General features: G+C 38.3%; 1 protein-coding gene across 2 annotated transcripts in view; it reads left to right on the top strand.

Moving 5' to 3' along the window:
* The window catches only part of mop (tyrosine-protein phosphatase non-receptor type protein myopic), a 289,765-nt gene that overhangs the window by 43,079 nt on the left and 220,211 nt on the right, over positions 1-26,475 (top strand). For both annotated transcript variants that reach the window (XM_090387729.1, XM_090387730.1), the window contains exon 4: positions 8,326-8,452. In XM_090387729.1, coding sequence (XP_090243855.1) covers positions 8,326-8,452 — 127 coding nt within the window. The remainder of the gene's footprint in view (positions 1-8,325; positions 8,453-26,475) is intronic.

Genomic DNA, 26,475 nt, shown 5'->3' with positions numbered 1-26,475 from the left:
CGGAGAGTACCTAAACCATTTACGATTTGCAGATGACATTGTGGTCATAAACCACGATCCCAAAGAATTAGAGGAAAATCTTAATCAGTTATTCACAGTTAGTAAGGATTTTGGACTAAAGATGAATATGGCTAAAACAAAAGTTATGATGAATAAGTATGCCACAAAAAGGGAAATAATGATTGAAGGAGCAGTAATTTAAAAGGTGGAGTCATATATTTATCTGGGGCAAGTTATTAGCTGTAATAATGATAAATGGCTGGAAGTCAAGAGAAGAATAACTTTTGGATGGATATTCAGGAAATATAGTCACATACTGAAGAGCAATATCCCAGTTTGTCTGAAATGTAAAATAATGAACCAATGTATACTGCCCACCATGACTTATGGAAGTGAAACTTGGGCACTCACCAAAAGAATGGAAGAGAAGCTGAGAACTACACAGCGAAGAATGGAACGAATCATATTGGGAATCAGACTGTTAGATAAGAAGAGAAACACATGGATTAGGCAGCAAACTCAAGTAAAGGACATTCTTATCAAAACTAAAGAACTAAAATGGTCTTGGGCAGGACACGTAGCTCGAAGACATGATGACAGATGGACTAAGAAAATAACAGAATGGTACACAAGAGGAGCTAGAAGAAAACCTGGAAGACAAAGGCGGAGATGGATAGATGAAATTCATGAGTTTGTGAGTAGTAAATGGATGGCCAGTGCTCAAAACAGAATCAACTGGAAAGTTGCTGGAGAGGCCTTCATCCTGCAGTGGATTGAAAATGGCTGATGATGATGATGATGAATGTAAGATTAAGTAAAGTTTATTGAAGTTATACTAGTTTTCATTTGTACGAATAAAGAATGAATCCAGAGTTGTTCGTGTGTTTTTGTCGTATTTTTTTTTTAGATAAAATTGTGTCGTAGCATTTAGTTATGTCTTTAACTTCGCGCTTAACATTTGTTGCACGATCATGAAGAAGATCATTCTCAAAAAATATTCAAGTGCTTGGTCAATTTTCTCAAGGGAGAAAGCTTTAATTTTTCAATTTTCAAATTCTCATAACTGCAGGGACTCGAATAATGAATACTCAAATACCAGGGACCCCCTGTATATGAATACTATGAAGAATAAAGCTAATCAGATCAAACTTTTATGCACTGGGTGTGGTAAGGTCTTAGATAACTCAGCTGATGTTGCGAATGAATTGAGTACTTTGCATTAGTCTTTACTCACAAAGGCCCTTCATTGCTGAGAAGAGACTCTGAGAGTGAGGATTAGTCATATGAAATTAGTGATTTCGTAATTACAGATGGCTGTTTTTCTAAAAAACAGCCATCTGTAATTACGGCAAGTAAGTCGATAAGAAGTTCCCAGTACTTTTGAGGTAGACCACCAGGGAGTGTATTGAACAATTGAGGTTAATTGTGAGGGTACCTTTGTACTTGAGAGATTCCTTTGGATTGGAGACATGCCAGTGTATCTCCAATACATAAAGGCAGTTCTAGGAGTGAAGATGTTAACTACAGACCTCTTATTCTGACTTCATTAGTAGGGAAAATCTTAGAGGTAATGATTAAGAGTGCAATCCAGGGACATTTAAATTGATATGACAGTCTGAAGGACATGCAACATGGTTTTGTTAAGGGAAAATCATGTTTAACTAACTTAGTGTTTTGATACAGTTACTCATCAGCTGGATGTATGGAACAATTTTGACATATAATAGTTTATTTGGATTTTAACAAAGCACTTAACTCTGTCCCTCGTGAGAGATTACTATTTATGCTGGAACAGGTTGGGATTCTAAGATGGATCACTAGATGGTTGCACGGCAGAGGGTTGTGATTAATGGATATATTTCAGATTGGTGTCATGTCAGGAATAGAGCTTCTTCAAATATCAGTTCTTGGACCACTGTTTCTCATTTTCATAAATGACATCAACAAAGGGATATAGGGCGGGATGTCAACATTTACAGACAACATAAAGATTGGTAGAGTCCTTAATGATCAGTGCCAAGCAGTGCTCCTTCATGATGACTTGAACAGACTTCAGAAATGGTCAGAGAAGTGGCAGCTATGTTTTTATGTATCAAAACATAAGGTCTCGCACTTGGAGAATAGCAACCCCAAAATAAATTATACACTTGGTGGGATTGAATTAAAAACAGTGGAGGTAGAAAGGGATTTGGGAGTTATAATACAATCTGGCAGATATGAATTTTTTTGAACAGTGTAAACAGGCAGCCAGAAAAACCCATGGTGTCTTATCAACAATTTATCATTATCCTCTAGAGATAGGAAGGTAATAATTCCACTGTTCGTAAGAGCACATTTAGAATAATTTCAAGTACGGCACTCATCTGAAAAAGAGATAGCTTCTTGAAGGGGTTTAATGAAAGGGAAATCGATTGGTTAAATTGGCTAAAGGATGACTGTAGAAGAAAAGACTCTTTGTGGGCTTGGCAACAAGGCATCTCAGAGGTGACCTGATTGAAGTTTATAAGGCCCTGAGAGGAATTAGTAAAATGAATGAAGGTGGAATACTCACTGTTTTCCAGAATTCCAGAACTAGGGTCCATAAATTTAAATTACAGACGATGAGGTTTCGATTGCATTAGCATTAGTAGAGGCATATGATGCAAGAAAGCAAGCTTATATAGCATTAGCAAAAAAAAAACCCTCCCATCCATTTACTTCAAATGTTTGTCTAGTTCTGCCTTGAACTTATTTAAGCTGTTGACTCCGCTACAGCAGATGAAAGTTTGTTACAACTATCAACCACCCACTGGCTAAAGGCAAATTTCTGCACATCTATTCTACAATTGTCTTTCCTCAATTTGAATTTATGTCCCCTCAGGTGAGCAAGAGGTAGGATCTCATTAGCATTACGCTTGCTGAAGCCATTCAAGGCCTTATACACCTCAATTAGATCAACTTACAGGTGCCTAGTTTCCAGAAGCTGCGAGGTGATCTAGTTGAGGTGTATAAGGCCTTGAATGAACTTGAATAAACTTTGCAGAAATTAAGCCTTTCTTGGTAACGTCAACCCTTTGTTCCATTCACCAATCTCATTGCCCTTCTCTGTACTCTTTTCAGCGCTCTACATCTTTCCTAAAATTAGGCCTCCAGACCTCTATACAGTACTCAAAGTGTGGCCTGACCATTGCCTTATACAAGGGGACAATCACCCCGTTATGCCTGCCAGCAGAATTCCTGTATATCATTGGCTAGACACCATGGGCTACCTTGCAGCCTGTCTGCACTGTCCGGAAAACTTCATATCCGACTGCACAATTACCCCCATGTCCTTTTCATTCAGCACTACCCTGAGTGTAGTACCACCCAGTTAATACGTTACTCTGGGGTTACTGCTACCAATATGCAGTACTTTACATTTGTCAATGTTAAACTTCATTTGCCATCTTTCAGCCCATCTGCTCAACTTTTCCAGATCCTGTTGCAGTAGCATACTATCATTATTGTCATTAACACTACCAATCTTCGTATCATCTACAAACTTAGACATTCTCTGATATACTTTCAGTGTCATTGATAAATACTGAAAACGATGATGGGCCCAATGCCGAACTAGGGGACTCCACTAATAACATTAGTCCACAACGAGTGGTGTCCATTGATAACCACTCTCTGGTTTCTCCTACTCAACCATCCTTTTATCCATCGTAGCAACTTGCCCTTAATGCCACTGCTCCAATTTGTACATTAGTATTCCATGCGCCAAAGTATCAAAAGCTTTCCTAAAATCCAAGTATATGATATCAAAATTATTTTTTGCATCCAGTTCCTTTGTGACTACCTAATAGTATCCAATCAAATTGGTCAGACAAGACGTCCCCTTAGCAAACCCATGCTGTGTCTGAACTATAACTGCAGTCTTGTCTAGATGATCCTGCATCGCTTCCTTAACAAGTGACTCCATTATTTTACCTGCAACAGAAGTTAAACTAACTGGTCTGTAATTACTAGTGTCATCCTTTGATCTCCCTTTGTGAATTAGGGACACATTTGCACATCTCCAGTCCATGGGGACCTCCCCTGACTCCAAGGAAGCTTCCATAATTATGCCTAAGGGTTTGCTTACTTCCTTTAACATAACTGGATGGATCTCATGCACATCAGGTGCCTTGTGCCAATAAAATCGAAACCCAACCAACCAATGAGGTGCATTTCAATTTCAACAACTTCTCCTCCACTTTACTCTGTTATTACAAAATCATTTAGCGCCCTACAAGTTTGATAAGCTTCTGGCCTCCACTTCCCTATAGACCTCGTCTAAATGTAGATGCAAAATACTCATTCAGTTTGTCAGCTATCTCAGCAGGTTCATGAACAGTCGAAGCATCTATGTCAAGTGGACCAATCTGATTCGTTCCCTTTCTTCTAGAGTTTACATAAGTAAAGAAGTCTTTACTGTTTTTCTTTACATCCTTTGCCAGAGATTTCTTGTAATCTGCCTTCGCCTGCATAACCTCCTTTGTGATTTCATTACAGACTAGTTTATATCTATCTGTGTCTCCAGATAATTTATATGCATCACCCATGCATTTTGCTTCTCGGCCACTAGTCTCATTAGGTCATCTGACGTTCATTTAGGCCTAAACCTTGAACAGTATTACTTAGTTCATGTGAAAAGCCTAGTAACTTCCATGATTAATTCCTTGAATGCTTCCCATTTAGAATTTGCTGTTTTTAATATGATTGATTGGTCCCACTGTATATGATTTAAAAAATCTCTGAGACCACTGTGGTCACCTTTACGAAAGCAAAAATCTTTCCCCTTACCTCCAATGGTAGTTACAGCTTTAAGTAAATCCCACATCAGTACACTGTGATCACTGCCACCTAGTGGTTCCTTTATCTGAAGATTCTTAATGCATTAAGAATCATTGCTGATAATCAGATCAAGAGTATTACTCTCTCTGGTTGCCTCTCAAATATGCTGCTGTAGAAAACAATCATCCAATAAATCCATAGAAGTCTTGCTAGTGCGTGAATGACCAACCCACAAGTTCCAGTCTGTATCTGGGAAGTTAAAATCCCCCATTATAAGCCATTCTGATTTATTGGCTCACTCTCTTTCCCTGTACAGTTGTTCATTATACTCATCAGAGTCATTAGGCCTATAACACACTTCTACTCTCAACTTGGTTTTCCCAGGGTTTATGTCACACCAAACTGACTCAACACTGCACTGTCCACCCATGTCAACTGGATGCACTTCCTTAGATTTTGTGTTTCTTATCTAACAGCATAAAACCTCCCTTCCTATCCCAGCATCCCATAAGAACCCACATCTTGGAGAAACAGTGTTGATTATTGGTCTATTTGTACTTTAATAATACTGAGAAGTATTACTAAAATGAGGGAATTTGAATAATAAATTAACTTAAGAAAGCTTATTTCTATTTAAACCAAGGGATAAAAATGTAGGAAGTTTACTTTTAGCCTGTGAGTCATTGATTGGTGGAACGAGTTGTCCTTGCAGGTAGTTGAGGCTGAAAATTTGAATAAATTCTAAGGTCACCTGTTTTGTTACCTAAGCGAGGAGGGAAGCATATAATTTGTATTTTCTTATGTACTTGTTTTTTGCCAGTGTGGCAGAAGCCTCTGCCTTCCTTGCACTATATAGCGAATATTATTACTATTAAGTTTTGTTTTTATTGAAGGTATGTCAGGGTTATCTAAGTTTGCACGCAATACAAAGGTTGGCAGGGTGATTAATGACAGTAATCAAGACATGCTACTACAAACAGATCTAGTAAACTTAGGCAGATGGGCTGAGGAATGGCATTTGAAGTTTAACATTGACAAATGCAAGCTACCACATATGTTAGCAGTAATCCCAGATTAATGTACAAACTGTGTGGTACTACACTCAGGATAATGGAAAATGAGAACGATCTGGGTGTAATTGTGCATTCAGGTATGAAGTTCTCTGAGAACAGTGCATACAGTTCATACAGTCCATGAGAGCTCATGATATTTTGTCAATGATATTCAGGAATTTTTCTAGCAGGAATAAGGAGGTCATTATCCCATTTTACAAGGCAATGGTTAGGTTGAATCATGAGTACTGCAACAGGTCTGGAGGCTTCATTTTAGGAAGGATGTAGATCTGCTGGAACAAGTGCAGAGAAGGGCAACAAGACTGGTGAGAGGGAACAAAAGGTTTTCCTTATCAATAAAGCCTTAGGTTCTGCAAATTGCAGGGTTTAGACTAGGCACCTGCGAAGTGTTTAAGGCTTTGAATGGGTTGAGAAATCTCTGATGGCATGCTTTCTCTTGTTCAAAGAACAAGAAGGCATAAATTCTAATTGAGAAAGGCTGGATGCAGGATAGATGTATAGAAGTTTGCTTTCAGCCAGTGGTTGGTTGATGTTTGAACAAACTTCCATCTGTTGTTGTGGGAGTAGGTAGTTTGGATAAATTTAAAGAACTAGGCAAACTGTTGGAAGGGAGAGGACAGGTGATGTGGGGAGGTTTTTTTTTTTTTTTTTGATACTGTATAAGCTTGTTTTCTTGCATTATTTGCCACTACTGATACTAATAATCGCATAGCTTGATATATATGGGATGTATGTTAAAGGGATGATATTTTATTTATTATGTATAGTTGTACGTAGTACCTGCTGAAGACAGCATCCACATTTTGAGATTTTTACTTTCTGTACTTTCTGTTTAATGTTTAATGTTTGTAATTCATTTGAAAAAGGGTGACATTTTTCTTTTTTTATTGCTTTGCTTATTCACTAAATTAATTTGTAACTTAGCATGTATTCTCATTTTAAGTCAAAGCTACATAAGTTGGTAGTGTTTGCATGAATCGCTAAGTTTGGCATTAACTTAGTACAGCTCTAAGTGAAGAGTGAATGCTCACTATGTTGGGTACAGCTGGAATTCCTTCATCTTTTAACTTATTTGGTAAATTAGTATTTAAAATGAAAGAAACTCCTGAATTAGTTTCCTTGGTTAATCTCTTCCTTAAATAGTGGCTTAATTTATGCACACAACCAAGGTGAAATTACAAGTTTGTAATCAAACGTACGTTTTTATAGCACACATAGAGGATATTTCACTACACAGGATGTTCTCTCTCTCTCTCTCTCTCTCTCTCTCTCTCTCTCTCTCTCTCTCTCTCTCTCTCTCTCTCTCTCTCTCTCTCTCACATTTCGAGTTATCTACTAAAATGCATAGAAAGCCCCATTTCTTTAATTGAGGAATGATAGAGCTCTGAAATACCATGTTTCAAATAATCTGATATTGAATTAATGGGGATAAAAATAAAAAAGTAAGCTTTTTGTTACATAGTGTTATCAAATGGCTTTGCTAATATTATGAGTAATGATTGCAAGTTACGTACTTTTGAGGGAAGTCATCTGTTTCTTAATTCTGCATCTTCTGTTTAATATACATATTTAATAATGATACATAGACTGTATCATTATTAACAAGTCTGCACATTTGTCTTTATTGTTCAGCATAAAATCTGCCTGATTTATAAATTTTAAAAATAATTTAATTCTATTCAGTTTTATTGCAAGAAGAAATTAAGCACTATTTGTTTGTGATATTTTATCTCACTAAGTACTCCACTGCATTTTATTTTATTTTTCTGTTTAATGATAATGGGAATCTCTTCCATCATTTCATTTGATCAAAATAAGATTTAATGCATATTCATTTTGGTCAAATGATCCTTTTGCATTCTTTTATTATGTGATTAGTAAATGCTCAGGTTATACTCCAGCACAATCACCTAAGTGAGAGCAGTTTACAAGTAATCATTTTGACACCAGTACACAGTATGTATTTAGCAGTTGCATGGGTTTTAACCATGACAGATATGATTAATGTAAATGATTAAATGATAAATATTAAGTTTGAAAGAAGGATTTATGGTGATATTGCTGTTCCATTGCATGTCATTATATATCACTGAGAACTTTTTTTTTTCATTTGATTTTCGTAATGTGTACAGCATGTTCATATTGTACACAATATGCACTGGGAATGTAAAGATTAGCTTTTCTGTTGGACCTGTTAATATATGTTTAGTATATGTTAGTAGTGAACAGAGCTTTAGTGTTTTCATGTTGATAAGTCTAGTATAGAATAAATAGCCACAGTATTATTTTATGAGTTAGAAAAGAAATTTATAATTGCAAAATAGATGATAAATACAGTAGCAATACATAAATTGCCCTTTAACAGTCTTTTTGTATTTGGGACATTTTATAAATTACTGGGAATTTATGGGGTTTTTTTGTAAAGAAATATAATATTTACAATTTGTGATTTCAGGAGTGATATTTATTCTGGTATGGTGTTCAACATCACTGATATTAAATATGAGCAAGCTTGTGTCCTGTACAATATAGGTGCTCTGCATTCTGAATTAGGAGCACTAGACAGTAGGAACAATGCAGATGTAAGTACTTTTTTATTATTAGTGTTATTGTTACTCCTCTGATAATATTAAACATTATCAGATAGTAAAAGGATCAAAAACATTATATTTATGTATTATTTGCTTAACATCCATCAAAATATGGCCATTTCCATAAGAGGTAGGATGAGTCATCACTAGCAGTATTTTCTGCATTCATGAAGTGGTGATTGTATCATATACAATACAATATATCATATACAAATATAATCATATACAATATGATTGTATCATATTGTGATTTGTCAGCGATTGTTGATCTATTCCAGAGCTCTTTTTGTGAAGATATATGTAGGCAGGAAAACTGAGGGCAAGGTAAGCAGCTTATGGCATTATGGCAGAAAATGGAAAGTGGTTTATAAGGAGATAGAAAGTTGGAAGTTTAGTGAAACCGAATAAGAAGTTTTCCAAGGGATTGGAGGTTTAGAACTTCTTTCATGGGAAAACTTCTTAGAAGGGAAATTGACCTAAGGGTATGAAATATTAACTACATAAATAAAAATGAAAAGATACACATACAAAGTTAAAGATGATTTTTAAGTACTATTTTAGAATTTATGAATATTTTACTCTGCTTATGGGAAACATTTTTAAACTGAAGATTTCTAATTACTTAACATTCTGTTATTGGTAAACCCATTACCAAGTTGGAAGAATGAGCTCCTTTCGAGTTTCAACTTACCTTAAAAGGTCACAATTACAATAAGACAGAGCAACAAACCACTTAGTAATTCAGGACTCTTCACAGCCATCAGAACTGAACGTGGTCTACGTATCCAGTTATGGATATTGGTGAAAACAATTGCAATATTAGCATTAATCTTGTTTTTATACTCCGGCACGACCATTAATCTTGTTTATACTCCGGCACGACCATTAATCTTGTTTATACTCCGGTCAGTGGAGTTTGCAATAAATCAATCAATACAAACGTTAATTGTATTTAGCAGTCATGGCTTGAACCATAGTCCACTCAAAGAGCATGTGCTACTGCACTCCGGTCCTGACCACTCGGCTACTTCAGGCTATGTCACTTCCATTATATCAAATTGTTTATACTAAAAAGGTTTTAGCACCGAAAACCTCAGAATATGGAAAATTCACTAATCGAACAAGTTAATGCTTAGCATCATTTTAGTTTGTAATAAAATACACCGAAGTAAATGAAATGGCATTATTTCTGTTATATCTCATATTGTGAATGCCTTTATAATGAGTTGCACTTATATTGAACTACCTCAGATAAGCAATGCTTTGACAATAGATTCTCAACAGATACTACCACCCCTGGATGGTGGTATCAGCTGAGAATAAGTAACATAAGTCTTCTCCATTGGCGAAGCGTTGCTTATTGGAGGTAGTGCAATATCAGGGCAACTTGTTGGGAAGGCATTCACAATATGAGATATAACAAAAACGATACCATTTCACCTGCTTCGATGGTTTACTGTGAACTGAAATTATGCTTGGCACTAACTTGTTCAATTACCAAATGTTTATATTGTTTAATATTTTTTAATGTGAAAAATAAATAATTTCTTTATTTAAAAAACATTAAGTGGGAAAATGTCATTATAATAATACACTCTGTATTCTTTATCACGAACACTTTTTAGGCAGGAAAACTTTTTACCCGGGGAACTTCTTATGTGGGAAAATAATACATTACAACATATAGAGATGGAATTGGGACTTAAGAAACCAAACCTAGTAGAAGGGAAAATTTCTTATGCAGGAATTTCTTATCCGTGTTCTACTTTGTTTGATATATAACAGTATTCCTAACATTAACTTGGGATTCTAAAATGCTTATAGAGCCAATATTCAGTCCCAATTACAAATCAAAATGATGTCCTGTATTTCTCTAATTTTGATCCTAATCAGTACAAAATAAAATTAATTTAAATTATGCAGTGATGTATCTGCCTGTTTTTTATATATAATGTGACTATACCCTCTATTTCCTATATCTATTTCTCATCAACAGTTTGCCCTATTTTAAATTGTAAGGCCAGTAAAAGCATTTACATACCTTTTCTACATTTAATTTTGCAGAAGAAATGCCGTGAGTTAGGTCACAATGTCTGTGTCTGCAATTCTGCCCAGACACAATAGGAGGGATTATATGCTATAAAAGCCTTGTGGATTAACTCACAACTTAAAGAACTCTGCAAGGCTTTTGGGGGGAAATTTTTCTTAGCTTGGCCTGCACTTATAGGTAGAAGGAATCTGTTTTGTAGAGACAGGATTCATTTAAACAAAGGTGCTGCAAGAGTTTTTTCCAGTATTAGTGAGGGCCACATGGTGCAAGGAAGCCTATGGCTTATGCTACACCAGCCAAAAAAATAAAATAACAAAAAATAAATAATAAGAATAAAAACAAATTAATAATAATAATAATAATAAAATTAAAACAAAAATAAATAATATAATATAAAACTTCCTGCAATCCAGTCTAAACAACTCTCCCCGTAACTTGAAATTATGGGCACTAGTTCTAGAATCATTTATAACCATGAAAATTTCATCCTGATTCATTTTGCTTATGGCTCTCAGAGCCTTAAACACCTCAATCAAATCTCCTCTAAGTTGCCTAGTTTCCAAGCTCTGCAATCCACATATTCAAAGTCTTTCCTCATATGGATGCCCTTTTGCCGATCTTACCCATCTTTGGACCCTTTGAAGAAGAACAATGCCTTTCTTTCTATAGGTGTGGTCTCCATACTTGAACATGGTATTCCAAGTGTGGTCTAACAGTAACATTATATAACGGAATTATGACATCCTTATCTCTACTAGTGATTGTTCAGTAAATCATTGATAGGGATACCGTGGGCCCTCCTTGCAACCAGTCTGCAATTCTTGGAGAACTTCATATTTGACCATATCATAATATCCAAGTCCCTTTTCTCCACTACCAACTTTAGTTCAACTCTGCCAAGTGTGTAAGTTATTTTGGGGTTACTGTTCCCCAGGTACAATACCTTACACTTTGCTGGATTAAAGCATAGCTGCCATTTTTCTGACCATCCCTAAAGTCTATCTAGGTCACTCTGAAGAAGCTCTGCTTTGGTGGCAATCGTTAATTACTCTATCAGTCTTTACATCATCTGCAAATTTAGACATCACACCCTCTATCCCTTCATCGATGCCATTTATAAAAATCAAAAACAACAATGGTCCTAATACTGATCCTTGGGGAACTCCACTTCATACATCAACCCAATCTGAGGAATAACCATTTATCACAACCCTCTGCTTCCTGCCCCGAAGCCACCCTACATAAATTTTTATTAATGTTACTGTGATTCCAACCTGTTCCAGCTTATAAATTGATCAGGTGGCACCTTTTTTTAAAGCCCTGTTGTCAGCAGTTGAGGATACCTTAAAGGTTCAGGGAAACTGCTAGTTTGGGAGGACAGGGGTAACGTTTTGCTAATCTGTTCTGTTGTGGTACATCAAGAATTCTTGTTTGTTACCACAACAGATCATATTAGCAAAATGTTATTAAGGTAAAGCTGAACTTAGGGAATAATTTTGACATTGTTTATTTGGATTTCAGCAAAGCATTTAACTGAGTCCCCCATGAGTGGTTACGTTATAAGCTGCAATAGATTGGAATCACAGGGAAAATCCATAGACAGATAGCAGGATAGCTTCAGGGCAGGAGGCAGAGGATTGTGATAAATGGTTATTCCTCATATTGGGTTGATGTAAAGGTGGGGTTCCCAAGGATCCGTATTGGGACCACTGTTTTTTTTATTTTCATAAATTACATTGATGAAGGGATAGCGGGAGTGATGTCTAAATTTGCAGATGAAGTAAAGATTGGTAGAGTAGTTTAATGATCACTGAGTGACCTAGATAGACTTCAGGGATGGTCATTAAAATGGCAGCTACGCTTTAATCCAGCAAAGTGTAAGATATTACGCCTTGGGAACAGTAACCCCAAAATAACTTATACACTCTTGGTGGAGTTGAACTAAAGCCGGTTGCAGAAGAAACGGACTCTGGTATTACAATACGGTCAGACATGAAGTTCTCCGAGCATTGTAGACTGGTTGCAAGGAGAAGGCCCATGGTGTCCTATCGATGATTTATAGAACAATTGCTAGTAGAGATAAGGACGTCGTAATCTCATTATATAAGGCTATTGTTAGACCACACTTGGAATATTGTGTTCAAGTATGGATACCACACCTAACGAAAGACTTTGTTCTTCTTGAAAGCGTCCAAAGACGAGTAACTCGCCTGGTGAGATCGGCAAAAGGGCATCCATATGAAGAAAGACTTCAAATATGTAGGTTGCAGAGCTTGAAAACTAGGCACCTTAGGGGAGACTTTATTGAAGTGTTTAAAGCCTGGGAGGCATAAGTAAAATGATTTTTTTTTTTTTTTTTCTTTATGAAAACCCCAAACACGAAAGGTATCAAAACCTATAATAGTACCGTGCATGGATTGAAGGAGAAGTATGGGGGGAGGATGCCGGAAACTTTGCTCTGGAGACTAAACATGGGTTTCACCACTTCAAGCCTCCAATAAGCAAAGTGGTGGTATTTCACCAGTTGATGAAAGTCATCTACCACCTATAATGAGGATGAGATTTTCATGGTTATAAATAATTCTAGAACTAGAGGCTATAATTTCAAGTTATGGGAGGAAATGTTTAGACTGGATTGCAGGAAGTTTTATTTTAGCCAGCAAATTATAAATAACTGGAATAAGTTACCTTCATGGGTGGTAGAGACTGACAGTTTGGGGAAATTCAAAGGTCAGCTGGATAATTACCTATGGAAGGAGGGAAGCACATAGGTTGTTTATTTCATTTTCCCTTATTAATTTATTTTTTTAAAAATTAGCATTAGCATTAGTAGAGGCATTTGATGCAAGAAAGCAAGCTTATGCAGCATCAGCCAAAAAAAAAAAAAAAAACCCACTTCCACTTCACCCCTCTGTTCGTTCAAAATACCTGTCCAGCTGAGCCTTAAACTTATTTAGGCTATCAACCTCCACGACAAGGGATGGAAGTCTGTTCCACCAACCAACCACCCGCTGGCTAAAGGCAAATTTCCGCACGTCTATCCTATATCTGTCTTTCCTCAATTTGAATTTATGCCCTCTCAGGTGATTATTCTGAGCTAGAGGAAGAATCCCATCAGCATTGAGCATGCTCAATGCTGATGGAAATTATTTGATTTTATTTGAATTTATTTTATTTTATTTTTTTTATTTATTTTATTATTATTTTTTTATTTCTTTTTAGGCTGGTGCACTATGTGGCCATTGCTAATGCTAATACTAATTTCCACAATGCCTATCCTTTATTAGAGTTTGCATTTCCACCTTTTTCTTCCAGTGCAATCTAAATACGGTAGAATCCATTAATACAAAGCTCAAGGGACATAAATTTTCATGTTTTGTAATAACAAGGTTTATACTAACAATGTCCATCAAAAATGTCAAAATTAAATTATTATTTTTTAGTACATATATCTAAAAATAATAAGAAATAATAATAACCAAAATAAGTGAAATAATAAAATAAATCAAATTAATCAATTTTTATTAATGTTACTGCAGGCGAAATAAAACTAATAACAAAAGCATTCTGACAATAATAAGATAAACAGACATTTTGTTCAGATTTTCTTTTATTGTAAGCTAAACTAAGAGAAAAGAAGCAACATAATTGAAACAAAAGTATAGTATATACACTGAGTGATCACTGAATTATGACCACCTACCTAATACTTTGTAGGTCTTTTTGCCCTCAGTACAGCAGCTATCCAAAGTGGCATTGATTCAACAAGATGTCGGAAGCATTCGGGAGGTATGGCCAACCAAGCTGTGTGTAATGCTGCCAGCAATACAGGTATGCAGGTGATTGGTGTATCCAGATGCCTGATATGCTTTTCCATAGTGTCTCACATTGATATTGGGGGAGTTCTGAAGCCAATCGATATGCTGGAAGTCAGAACTGCACAACAAGTGCCCGATGGCTCGGTGCATTGCCATCTTGGAAGACACCATCGCCATTTGGGAAAAAGTGTAACATAGCGGGGTGTGCACAGTTGGCAAGCAGTTGACAATAGCGGAGACTAGCGATGCGTTGTTCCACTTGCACCAGCGGTCCAAGTTCTTGCCAGTGAAACGTGCCCCACACCATTCAACTGCCTCCACCGCTGAGGTGCCTCCGTAGCCAGATGGGAAGGAGCAGCAGTATGTAGCACATGCTTCTTAATTAGACCAGGGTTCGAGCCCGTCACCACAAAATACGGGGGATGCGGAAAGGTCAGGAAATGACCACCGCATATCCTGGAGCAATATGGCCTTAGTTACTAATGCTCCTAAAAACCAAATAACAAACAAGCAAACAAAAACCTCCACCGCCCTGCACTTTTGATACCATGCATGATGGATGAAGAGCCTCTTGTTGTTGACCCCAAATCCGTACATGACGATCCACGGTATGGAGTAAATAATGTGACTCGTCCGACCAGCACACCTTCCAATCTTCTAATGTCCAACTTACATGCTCTTTGCACCAGGTGAGTCTTTTATGCAGATGAACCTTGGTTAAGAGAGGGCGGCGCCTCCGTAGCCAGGTGGGAAGGAGCAGCAGTGCGTAGCACACGCTTCTTGATTAGACCGGGGTTCGAGCCCGTCACCACCAAATACGGAGGATGCGGAAAGGTCAGGGAATGACCACCGCATATTCCCGGAGCAATATGGCCTTAGTTGCTAATGCTCCTAAAAAAAAAAAAAAAAACCAAACCTAAGAGAGGGTGTTGTTGGGGTCTTCTGCTGGTATACGTGTGAGCGTGCAACACATGGTTATGGCAGATATTGTTCCGGGTTGGCTCATGTTGTATTGTGTAGTCAACTCTTGAACTGTGTTGTGCCTCTTTGCCTGTACGAGTCATCAGACCCGGCACTCACCTCTAACTTCAACCTTTCGTTGACCTTTTCAGTTTTGCCGTCTCCAGTCATTGTTTGACCATTTTGATGCTAGTCCTGGTACACTTTAACTACAGCGGCTTTTGAACACTCCACCAGTTTAGCCATTTGGGAAATTGAGCACCAGCTTGCCGAGCTTCCACAGTCTGTCCTTTATCAAATTCCGATAAATCCTTCCTTTTACCCATCACACTTTGAATTTTACTACCTACTGAACCACTGACACATCTATGCTACGTAGGTCAACTAACTGTGCACTCTCACTCAAGTGGTCAATGGGTCGCATTCACTTTTCATAAGGGTGGTCATAATTCGGTGATCACTGTGTATGTAATTAGTATCGCAAACTAGTAAAAGAAGAATTATAATCTTAATAGAAAAGAAGACATGCGAATCAACTTTTTAATAAATTAATCTGATTTAAAGAAGGAATTCAATTTCGTTTGCACAGTTTTTGTCTTATCAGACAAATGCAATATCCAATGCAATAGTTTTTTCTTTATTAATGTTAAAGCAGGCCAACACACTCTTATGTTCAATGCATTTTTGGCATCATTTTTAGAAGGCAGCTTGTGTGATTTTCCACTTTCATTGCTGGTAACAAAAACTTCTTCATTTTGCTTGGTGTTCAGCTGCTCTTCCAGTGTTGGCATTGCTGAGGTAGCAACTTCTTCATCCACTTTAACAAACTTCTCAAATTCTTCCATCCCTCAATGTTACTATCATATTCTGTAGGGAAGCAGAGGCCGGAAGCTTATCAAACTCCAACAGCTAATTACATGATTTTGTAATAACTGAGAGCAGAGTGGAGGAGAAATTGTTGAAGGTAAACATAAGAAAGGTGCCTAGGGTAGATGTGGGATCTATCCTGTTATATTAAAGGAAGTAAGCAGGCCCTTTGCCTTGGTTACGAGTACATCCTCGGATTCAGGGGGAGTCCCCGCGGACTGGAGATGTACGAGTAATCACATGAATAATTACGGTCCTGTTAGTTTAACTTCTGTTCCGGGAAAAATAATGAAGTCACTGGTTAAAGAAGCACTGCAGGATCATCTAGACAAGTCTACAGTTATAGTTCAGATACAGCATGAATTTGTGAAGAGGAAGTCTTGTCTGACCAATTTGATTAGATGCTATGATGCGGTCACAAAGGAATTGGATGCAAAAAATAATTTTTATATCATATACTTGGATTTTCGGAAAGCTTTTGATACTGCTGTACATATTGGAGCAGTATGGCATTAAGAACAAGTTGCTGCAATGGATAAAAGTATGGTTGAGTGGGTGAAGACAGAGTGGAAATCAATGGACACTGCTCTCCATGGACTAATGTTATTAGTAGTGTCCCCTAGGGGTCTGTGTTGGGACCATTGTTGTTTTCTGTATTTATCAATGATATTGATGAAGGTATGCCAGGCTTAATGTCCAAGTTTGCAGATGATACGAAGGTTAGCAGGGTTGTTAATGACAGTAAGGATGGTACACTATTGCAACAAGAACTTGAAAAGTTGAGTAGATAGGCTGATAGGTGATAACTTAAGTTTAACATTGATAAATGCAAAGTGCTGCATATGAGTAAACCCAGAGTAACATACCAACTGTGCAGTACTACACTCAGGGTAGTGGAGAATGAAAAAGACCTGGCGGTAGTTGTGCAGGCAGATATAAAGTTTTCTGAGCAGTGCAAACAGGCTGCAAGAGTAGCTCATGGAGTTTTGTCAATGATATACAGGAATTTTGCTAGCCGGGATAAGGTGGTGATTATTCCCTTGTATAAGGCAGTTGTCGAGCCAGAACTTGAGTGCTGCATGCAGGTCTAGAAGCCTAATTTTAGGAAAGATGTCGAGCTGCTGGAACGAGTACAGAAAAGGGCAACGAGATTTTTTTTTTTTTTTTCTTTTTTTTGGCTGATGCTGTATAAGCTTGCTTTTTTTCATCATAATGCTCTACTACAGCTAATGCTAATTTGTCTAATGGACTATGTTTTTCAATAATATTCTCTCCAATGCCACTCTTTCTGAAGCAGTTGATTATTACACTTGATACAGTACTGTCCCAAGCAATAACAAGATAATGGATAGTATCCAATAAGAGATTCCATTCCACTTTGGCTGTAAATTGTTCTCTCCCTCTATTTGCAGATCAAGTGCCTTATGAGGTAGGCTCTATATGCTCTCTTGAAGTTACAAAACTGGTGATATTGGGAGGCAAAAATGACAGCCATATAATTCGTCAAGAACCTAGAATCCTAGCAGAATGTAGTGTAGTGATCCAGAGTCATTCATTTTTTTTTTTTTTTTTTTGAAGCCATTCTTCTGTCCACTTTCAATAGCCCATAACAAAAACTTTTGACTGCAAGCCAAACACTTCTGTTGGCCTCATAATTGCACCGAAGTTGGTTAACTTCTTTAAAATATCTTGGCTTGAAAAATTTACCAATCACAAGCAGGCATAGTTTTGTACGGCCATCTGCATTGCAGCATAACAGAACAGTGATTCTTTATTTGCTTAATTTTCCACCATTACAAAACTTTCCTCAAACAGCAAATGTTTTGTTCATATAGGCCTCTGGAATTGGGAATATTCATATTCATAATAACTGCACAATCCTACACCAACCGTTATTAAAAATAAATAAATAGTGTTGTGTTATATTAAAATAATAATGATGTAAATAAATGAAATAAAATTCCACCAAAGAAAACTGATAAAAAGGTAACTTTCTGTCTGTACTGTCTGTACAATAAAATGAAATTTTAAACTGCAATGAATAAATTACTATAAAACAATGTAGATAAAACACAGGATAATAAAAGCGCTGAAACACCGTAGCTTTCAGAGGCATCCGTCTCCTTTTTTAACAGTGAGGTTTATCGTATGGCACATCCTTAAATACCAGCAGGCTCTCGAGCCATTTGCGGTCCCAAAATCTGTGTGCCCTGTCGACGATAACAGCTTTGTCTGAGAAGATTTGCTGGTGCTCCTCCCAAAAATGTTCTGCCACGGCAGACTTCCTATAATCTGCATCTTTATCACGTTCATATGCTCCCCCAGACGATCTTTAAACCGACGTTTCGTTTCACCAACATAGCAAATCCCCACAATCCGGGCACCTGATCTCATACACGACCCCCACTTGTACATTCCCTTGGTATGGGGTCCTTGACCTGTGACACAACTGTGTGCAACCTCCGCCCTGGCAGCTGCACACAGCGTGTCTGGCAATCACGTAATATCCAAGCTATATGCTCAGTTAGGCCCTTATAGTAGGGAATGTATGCTGTGGCAACTGGTGTAAACGGTTCTCTTCGTCCGTGCTCTGCTTCTTGTTTAATTTCTCTTTTCTATCCTCGGAGGTCTGCAATGAGACATTGCTATCCAGCAATGCCCTGATAACACTGTTCTTATGATGGTTTGTTTGTGCTGTATTGTAATGAGTATATTGGCCCCGGCACATGGGTTTCCTATATACACTGGTTTTCACCCTAGGGCCTTCCCTATGTACCAACACATCAATGAAAGGGAGGGTACCCTCTACTTCCACCTCTTAGGTAAACTGAATAAACGGGGAGAAGCTATTAAGGAAACCAAGCACCTCATCCTCTCACCCCCTCCGAATATTTGTAAACGTATCGTCTCCATGTGTGCATGGGGAGAATCGACCCATGAAAAATCCTGGTTTCAGGCTCCTCCATAACTAAATTTGCTATGATAGCACTAATAGGGGAACCAATTGCTGCACCGTGAACCTGCTTGTACATTGTGGTTTGAAACACCATGGTGGTACTTGAGAGACATAGCTCCACTCCACTACAAATGTCCATCACGCTTAACAGAGTCCTATTGCTTAGGGAGTCATCCTTCTCCAATGCCATACGTGCACATTGAACCCCATGGTCAATAGGAATGCGCGTGAACAAGGATATCACATCGAATGATACCATGGCCTCACCCTCTTCTATAGCCTGATCCCTTACAAATCGTACAAAGTCTCCACTATCTATGATGGTAAAATCAGAACATCCAACAATAGTAGAAATCAGTCTGGCTAGGAACCTGGACAAAACATGTGTAGGACTGCCTATAAATGGCACAATCCTGTTTCCTATTTTTATTGCTGCTTCAGTGTCATGCACTTCAAAGTTTTTTTCAGTATTGTAGATAAAGTAAGTAAAGGTATGTTGTATTCCTTTGCAGTGTCTGCTTTTGCTTTATTCCATGCTATCAGCCTCTTGTATAATTTTCAATTTTATTTCCCTGCTTAATTCTCTGAATTTGTTTTGTCACAGTAACACTGCTAGATGTGGTTTAACATAAGAAACCTTTCAATTAATTTTTAAAGAGCAAGTTCTAAAAAAACAGTTCCAGTAAAATTGGCAGAAAATAGATTATAAGTGTAACAAAAGGCTCTTTGAATCTGGCTTAACAATTGGAGTTGACTCTAGTGCTGTTTTTCAGAGCATATTTATGGTGTAACTACCATAAACTAGTTTTAGCATTTGCATTAGTTTAGGCATATGATACAAGAAAGCAAACTTATAACGCATCAGCTAAAAAAAAACAAAAACCCTTCCCATTTTGCCTATCCAATCAGTCCAAATATTTGTCTAGGTCAGCCTTAAATTTATTTCAGCTATCAACTTCTACAACAGATGGAAATCTGTTCTAGCAATCAACTACCTACTGGCTAAAGGCAAACTTACGCACATCTGTTCTACAGCTACCTTTCCTCAATTTGAATCTATGCCCCTTCAGGTTCTTAATAGTAGTAGTAGTGGCATGTGATGCAAGAAAGCAAGTGTATGAGCTTATGCAGCAAAAAAAAATATATTATGCAGCAAAAAAAATATATATATATCACGCCATTCCCTCCAAATGCCTGTCCAGTTCCTCCTTAAATTTATTTAACCTATCAACTTCCACAACGACAGATGGAAGTTTGTTCCAGCAATTAACCACCCGCTGGCTAAAGGCAAATTTCTGCACATCTATTCTACATCTGTCTTTTCTTAATTTGAATTTATACCCCCTTAGGTTTGTAATCTGAACAAGTGGAAGGATTCCATCAGAATTCAGCATGCTCAACCCATTCAAGGCCTTAATCAGATCACCGCACAGGTGCCTAGTCTCCAGCCACTGTAATTTGCAGAACTTAAGCCTCTCTTGGTAAGAGGTTCCCTTCATTCCCCTCAACAATCTTGTTGCCCTTCTCTGTATGCTGTCAAGCAAATCTACATCCTTCCTAAAATGAGGCCTCCAGACCTGTATGCAGTACTCAAGGCGTGGCCTGACCATTGCCTTATACAGAGGGACAATCACCTCCTTTTCCCTGCTAGCAAAATTCCTATAGACCATTGACAAAACCCCATGACCTGCCCTGGCAGCCTGTCTGCATTGCTCAGAAAACTTCATATCTGACTGCACAATTACTCCCGGGTCTTTTTCATTTTCTTTCACCTTAAGTGTAGTACCACACAGTTGGTATGTTTCTCTGGGGTTACTTCTACCCATATGCAGTACTTTGCATTTGTCAAGGTTAAACTTCAGTTGCCACTTCCTAGCCCATCTGCTCAAATTATCTAGATCCCGTTGCAGTAGCACACTGCCATTACTGTCATTAACAACCCTGCCAACCTTTGTATCATCTGCAGACTTCGACACTAAGCCTGATATACCTTCATCAATATCATTGATAAATATACAAAACAACAGAGGATCCAACACCGAACCCTGTGGGACTCCACTAATAACATTAGTCCACAAAGAGCAGCACCCATTAATTACCACCCTCTGTCTTCTCTCACTCAACCATTCTTTTATCCATTGTAGCAACTTACCCTTAATACCATTCTGCTCCAATTTGATGTCTTCCATGCGCAATAGTGTCAAAAGCTTTCCGGAAATCCAAATATATGATATCAAAATAATTTTTTTCATCCAGTTCCTTTGTAACCACATCATAATATCCTATCAAATTTGTCAGACAAGACTTTCCCTTAACAAACCTATGCTGTGAGGTGGGAAGGAGCAGCAGTGCGTAGCACACGCTTCTTGATTAGACCGGGGTTCGAGCCCGTCACCACTAAATACGGAGGATGCGGAAAGGTCAGGGAATAACCACCGCATATCCCGGAGCAATATGGCCTTAGTTGCTAATGCTCCTAAAAACCAAATAAAAAACAACAACCTATGCTGTGTCTGAATTATTGCTGCAGTCTTGTCTAGATGATCCTGCAATGCATCTTTAACCAGTGACTCCATTATTTTACCCGGAACAGAAGTTAAACTAACTGGTCTGTAATTACTCGTGTCACCCTTCGATCCCACATTGTGAATTGGGGATACATTTGCACATCTCCAGTCCGTGGGAACCTCCCCTGAGTCCAAGGATGCTCTCATAATTATGGCTAAGGGTTTGCTTAGTTGCTTTGCTAGGGCAAAGCAACTAAGCAAATTCCTTTAATATAACTGGATAGATCCCATCCACCCCATGTGCCTTTCTTATGTTTAACTTCAACAATTTCTCCTCCACTTTGCTCTCAGTTATTACAAAATCATTAAGCACCCTGCTACAATTTGATAACCTTCTGCCATTTTCAAACATTAACTCCTCATGTGTGAATGTAGATGCAAAATACTCATTCAGTTTGTTTGCTATCTGAGCAGGATCATCAACAGTCGAACATCGCTATCAAGTGGACCAATCAGATTCATCCCCTTTTCGAGTTTATATAAGTAAAGAAATCCTTGCTGTTTTTCTTAGCATCTTTTGCCAAAGATTTCTCGTAATCTGCCTTCACCTGCCTAACCTTTTGAGGTGTATAAGGCCTTGAATGGGTTCAGCACTCTGAATTCTGATGGGATCCTTCCACTTGTTCAGATTACGAACCTAAGGGGGCATAAATTCAAATTAAGAAAGGACAGATGTAGAATAGACGTGCGGAAATTTGCCTTTAGCCAGCGGGTGATTAATTGCTGGAACAAACTTCCATCTGTCGTTGTGGAAGTTGATAGGTTGAATAAATTTAAGGAGGAACTGGACAGGCATTTGGAGGGAATGGTGTGATTTTTTTTTTTTTTTTTTTTTTTTTGGCTGATGCTGCATAAGCTAATACTTGCTTTCTTGCATCACATGCTACTACTACTACCTCTTTTGTGACCTGATTACAGACTAGCTTATATCTGCCGTAGGCTTCTCAGTCACTTGATAATTTATATGCATCCCATGCATTTTTCTTCTCCCTCACGAGACTTGTTAGTTCATTTGATAACCATTTGGGCCTAAACCTTGTACAATATTTCTTAATAGGTGCAAAGTGTCTAACGGCACCAGGGGTTTCCCCCATCTCCGCGTTGCTTTCATTGTGAGTGTACCAGTTCACTGGGAAGGCCAGAGATTTAAAAGTGTGTGGATCATGAGTGTGTTATGTAATGTACCATTGTTCTTCTGGCCATTTAGCTGCTGGACCCCAGCTGAGGCCCAACGTTGCCCGCACTTCACCCTGTGGAGGCAGACCAGGTAACCACTAGTTTAAATTTTCACTCTGGCAGGTCCTGCCACCTAGTTTCCTGGGATTTCAGTGGCTAGGACCTTAAAAAAAAAAAAAAAAAAAAAATTGCATGGGAATATTGCGCTAGAATTAGAAAAGCCAAAATGGTGGGCGAACAGCGTAATTTAGACACGGTTATTTTTGGTGTGTGGGGCATTCGCTTGCATACAGATAGAGTTGGGTAGGGAGAATGAAGACTGGGGGGATAAAGACAGAAGAATGGGGTCAATAGGGAAGTCGACCCCAGGTGGAATCAGTGGGGCATGCCCATACCCCACCAGAGGGAAGAGTGGGGTCGGCAAGGAGGGGGGAGGAGACAGGAAAGCTGTCGCCTCCCCCCGCCAGGGTAAGGGAGAAGAAAGGGCCGAACAAGGGAGCCGGCTCAGATCACTAACATGGCATGTATGCAGCAAAGCTGTGGCTTCGTCAGGTCCGTGACAGTGTACAGTCCATTAGTTGGTCAGTGTTGGGATAGGATCCCGTCCACTGCTGTTCAAATAATCAGGATGTCAGTGTGGGATTGTGTCACTAAGGGGATATAGATCTCATCCAGTAAAGTCCTAGTCATTGTTGTCCGTTTCAGTTGTCAGAGTTCCAGTGTCGAGTTTAGGAAAGTTGTGGTAATGCTCGTAGTCTGCTGAACAGTTTGTGCGCAAATTTCGAGAGGGCTCTATAGTACTCCTCCTCCCACAGTACAAGGTGTTCCCGATCCTTCGGGTAATATGTATGAAACTTTTAGTAGCATCCACGATTAATTCCTTGAATGCTTCCCACTTAGAATTTACTGTTGGTAACATCGTCAGTTGATCCCACTGTAAAGAATTTAAAAACTGTCGGAGACCACTGTACTCGCCTTTACGGAAGCAAAAACCCTTTCCTTTACCCCTGATGGTAATTAAATCTTTAAGTAAATCCCACGTCAGTACACTGTGATCACTGCCACCTAGTGGTTCTTTTATCTGCAAATTCCTAATACATGAATGATCACTGCTAATAACCAGATCAAGAGTATTACTTTTTCTGGTTGCCTCTCGAACATGCTGCTGCAGAAAACAATCATCCAATAAATCCACAAAAGTCTGACTTGTGTTAGTGACCAACCCACAAGTTCCAGTCAATATCTGGGAAGTTAAAATCCTCCATTATAAGACATTCTGATTTGCTAACCCACTCTATTTCTCTGTACAATTATTCATTGTACTCATTCGAGTCATTAGGCCTATAACACACTCCTACTCTTATTTTTGCTTTCGCAGTGGTTATGTCACACCAAACTGACTCAACAGTGCACTGTTCATCTATATCAACTGGATGCACTTCTTTTGATTTTATGTTTTTCTTAATTAACAGCATAACACCTCCTCCCTTCCTATCCTGTCTATCCTTTCTGTACACATCTTACTCCCCAAATTCCAGTTCTGCATTCCTTATATCTGTGTGATACCACATCTCTGCTATCCCAATAATATCCACCTTTGATGTCTTGACCAACACTTCAAATTCATCAAATTTATTTACTATACTTCTAGCATTGGTATATATGCAAGTATACATGTACCTATCCTTATTATTAGTTACCCTAACACATCCCATATAACCACCGGTTTCGCAATGACTGTCATCAGTCCTGGAAACCCCCAGCATCCCTCGCTCCAGGTCACTACTTATTCTAATAGAAGTTGTGCAAGAATCACCTTCACCTCTGCCCGCGGCTACTTTTAACATTTTAGTCTGTGAATCCTCCCAAGCTAGCAGTTTTCTGACCCACCTAACACTGCCTCGATAGCATCAGCAAATATTCTTGCACCCTTTCTATTTAAGTGTATCCCATCCCTGTAGAAGCAGTCTCTCCTGTTAACAAGAGACCACGCTGAAAAAAATTCTACCCCTTGAGCCTGCAACTGGAAGTATCCCATCAGCATTGAGCCTGCTCAAACCATTCAAGGACTTGTACACCTCAATCAGATCACCTCACAGGTGCCTAGCCTTCAGATGCTGCAACTTACAGAATTTAAGCCTCTCCTGGTAAGAGAACCACTTTTCTTCCTCTCACCAATCTTGTTGCCCTTCTCTTTGCTCGTTCTATCAACTCTACATCCTTTCTAAAATGAGGCCTCCAGACCTGTACACAGTACTTATGGTGTGGCCTGACCATTGCCGTATACAAAGGTATAATCACCTCCTTCTCTCTGCTAGTAAAATCCCTATATATTATTGAAAAAACTCCATGACATGCTCTGGAAGCCCATCTGCACTGCTCAGAGAACTTCATGTCCAAATGCACAATTTCTATCAGGTCTTTTTTGTTCTCCACCTCCCTGATTGTAGTACCACACAGTTTATATGTTTCTCTTGGTTTACTGTTACCCATATGCAGTACTTTGCATTTGTCAATATTAAACTTCAGCTGCCACTTCTCAGCATGTCTATCTAATATTTCTAGATCTTGTTGCAGTAGCATACTATCTTAACTATCATTAACAACCCTGCCAACCTTTATATCATCTGCAAACTTGGACATTAAGCCTGATATACCTTCATCGATATCATTATTAAATACACAAAACAACAATGGGCTCACCACCGAACCCTTAGTCCACGTAGAGCAGTGTCCACTTATTACTACTCTCTTCTATCTCCCACTCAGCTATCCCTTTATCCATTGCAGCAACTTGCCCTTAATGCCATACTCCTCCAATTTGTACAGAAGTCTTCCATGTGCAACATTATCAAAAGCTTTCCTGAAATCCAACTACAGTAAACCCCCGCTATTCACGGTTTCGCGTATTAGCAGTCGCTGATTTAATATAAAATGAAACCTAAAAAATTGTGAATTTTAAAGTGCCGTTAACATTTTCCGCCATAAAAAAGCATGGGCGTGGTTAAAATTATCTTTCACGGTCAAACTGCGCTCAGTGCATGGACGGGGAGAGGGGTGACAAAATCGCAAACGTGGATGTTTCTCGCTAATCCTTGTTCAGTATGGTTATGCGCTTGTCATGGAAGGTTTTGTTGTTTGCTTTTAATTTATATGCTTATAAATTGATATGCTTACAAAAGTGATAAATCTACCATTTTGCAGTGTAAAACACTTTTTCGAGTGTATTAATGGAAGAAAGTGACTTTATTGTGGACAAGTTCTTTCTAACCTGTACAAAAATATGGCTACAAATAAAAAGAGAAATTTGAAAATATCAAAGAAGGTGATGACATTAGCAAATAAAATTGAGTTATTAGACAAAATTTCTAATGGTGAAAGTGTCTCCTCAGTGGCAAAACATTATAAAATCAATGAGTCAACGGTACGATCAATCAAGAAATCAAAAGAAAAAATCCGCCGTAGTGTCCGTGAAAACGCGCTAATGGCTTCAAAAATTTGCTCTGTAACTCGTGATGTTAAATTAGAAAAAATGGAAAAGGCTTTAAATCTATGGATAGAAGACCGAACTCATAATAAAATTCCGTTAAGTTCACTCATCATTCGTGAAAAGGCAAAAC

Source organism: Mastigoproctus giganteus, chromosome 13 (genome assembly GCF_048544385.1).
Source record: "Mastigoproctus giganteus isolate SK-2022 chromosome 13, ASM4854438v1, whole genome shotgun sequence".
NCBI lineage: Eukaryota > Metazoa > Arthropoda > Arachnida > Uropygi > Thelyphonidae > Mastigoproctus > Mastigoproctus giganteus.
The sequence above is the reverse complement of the archived record's forward strand: the minus strand, read 5'-3'. Positions and strand labels throughout refer to the sequence as shown.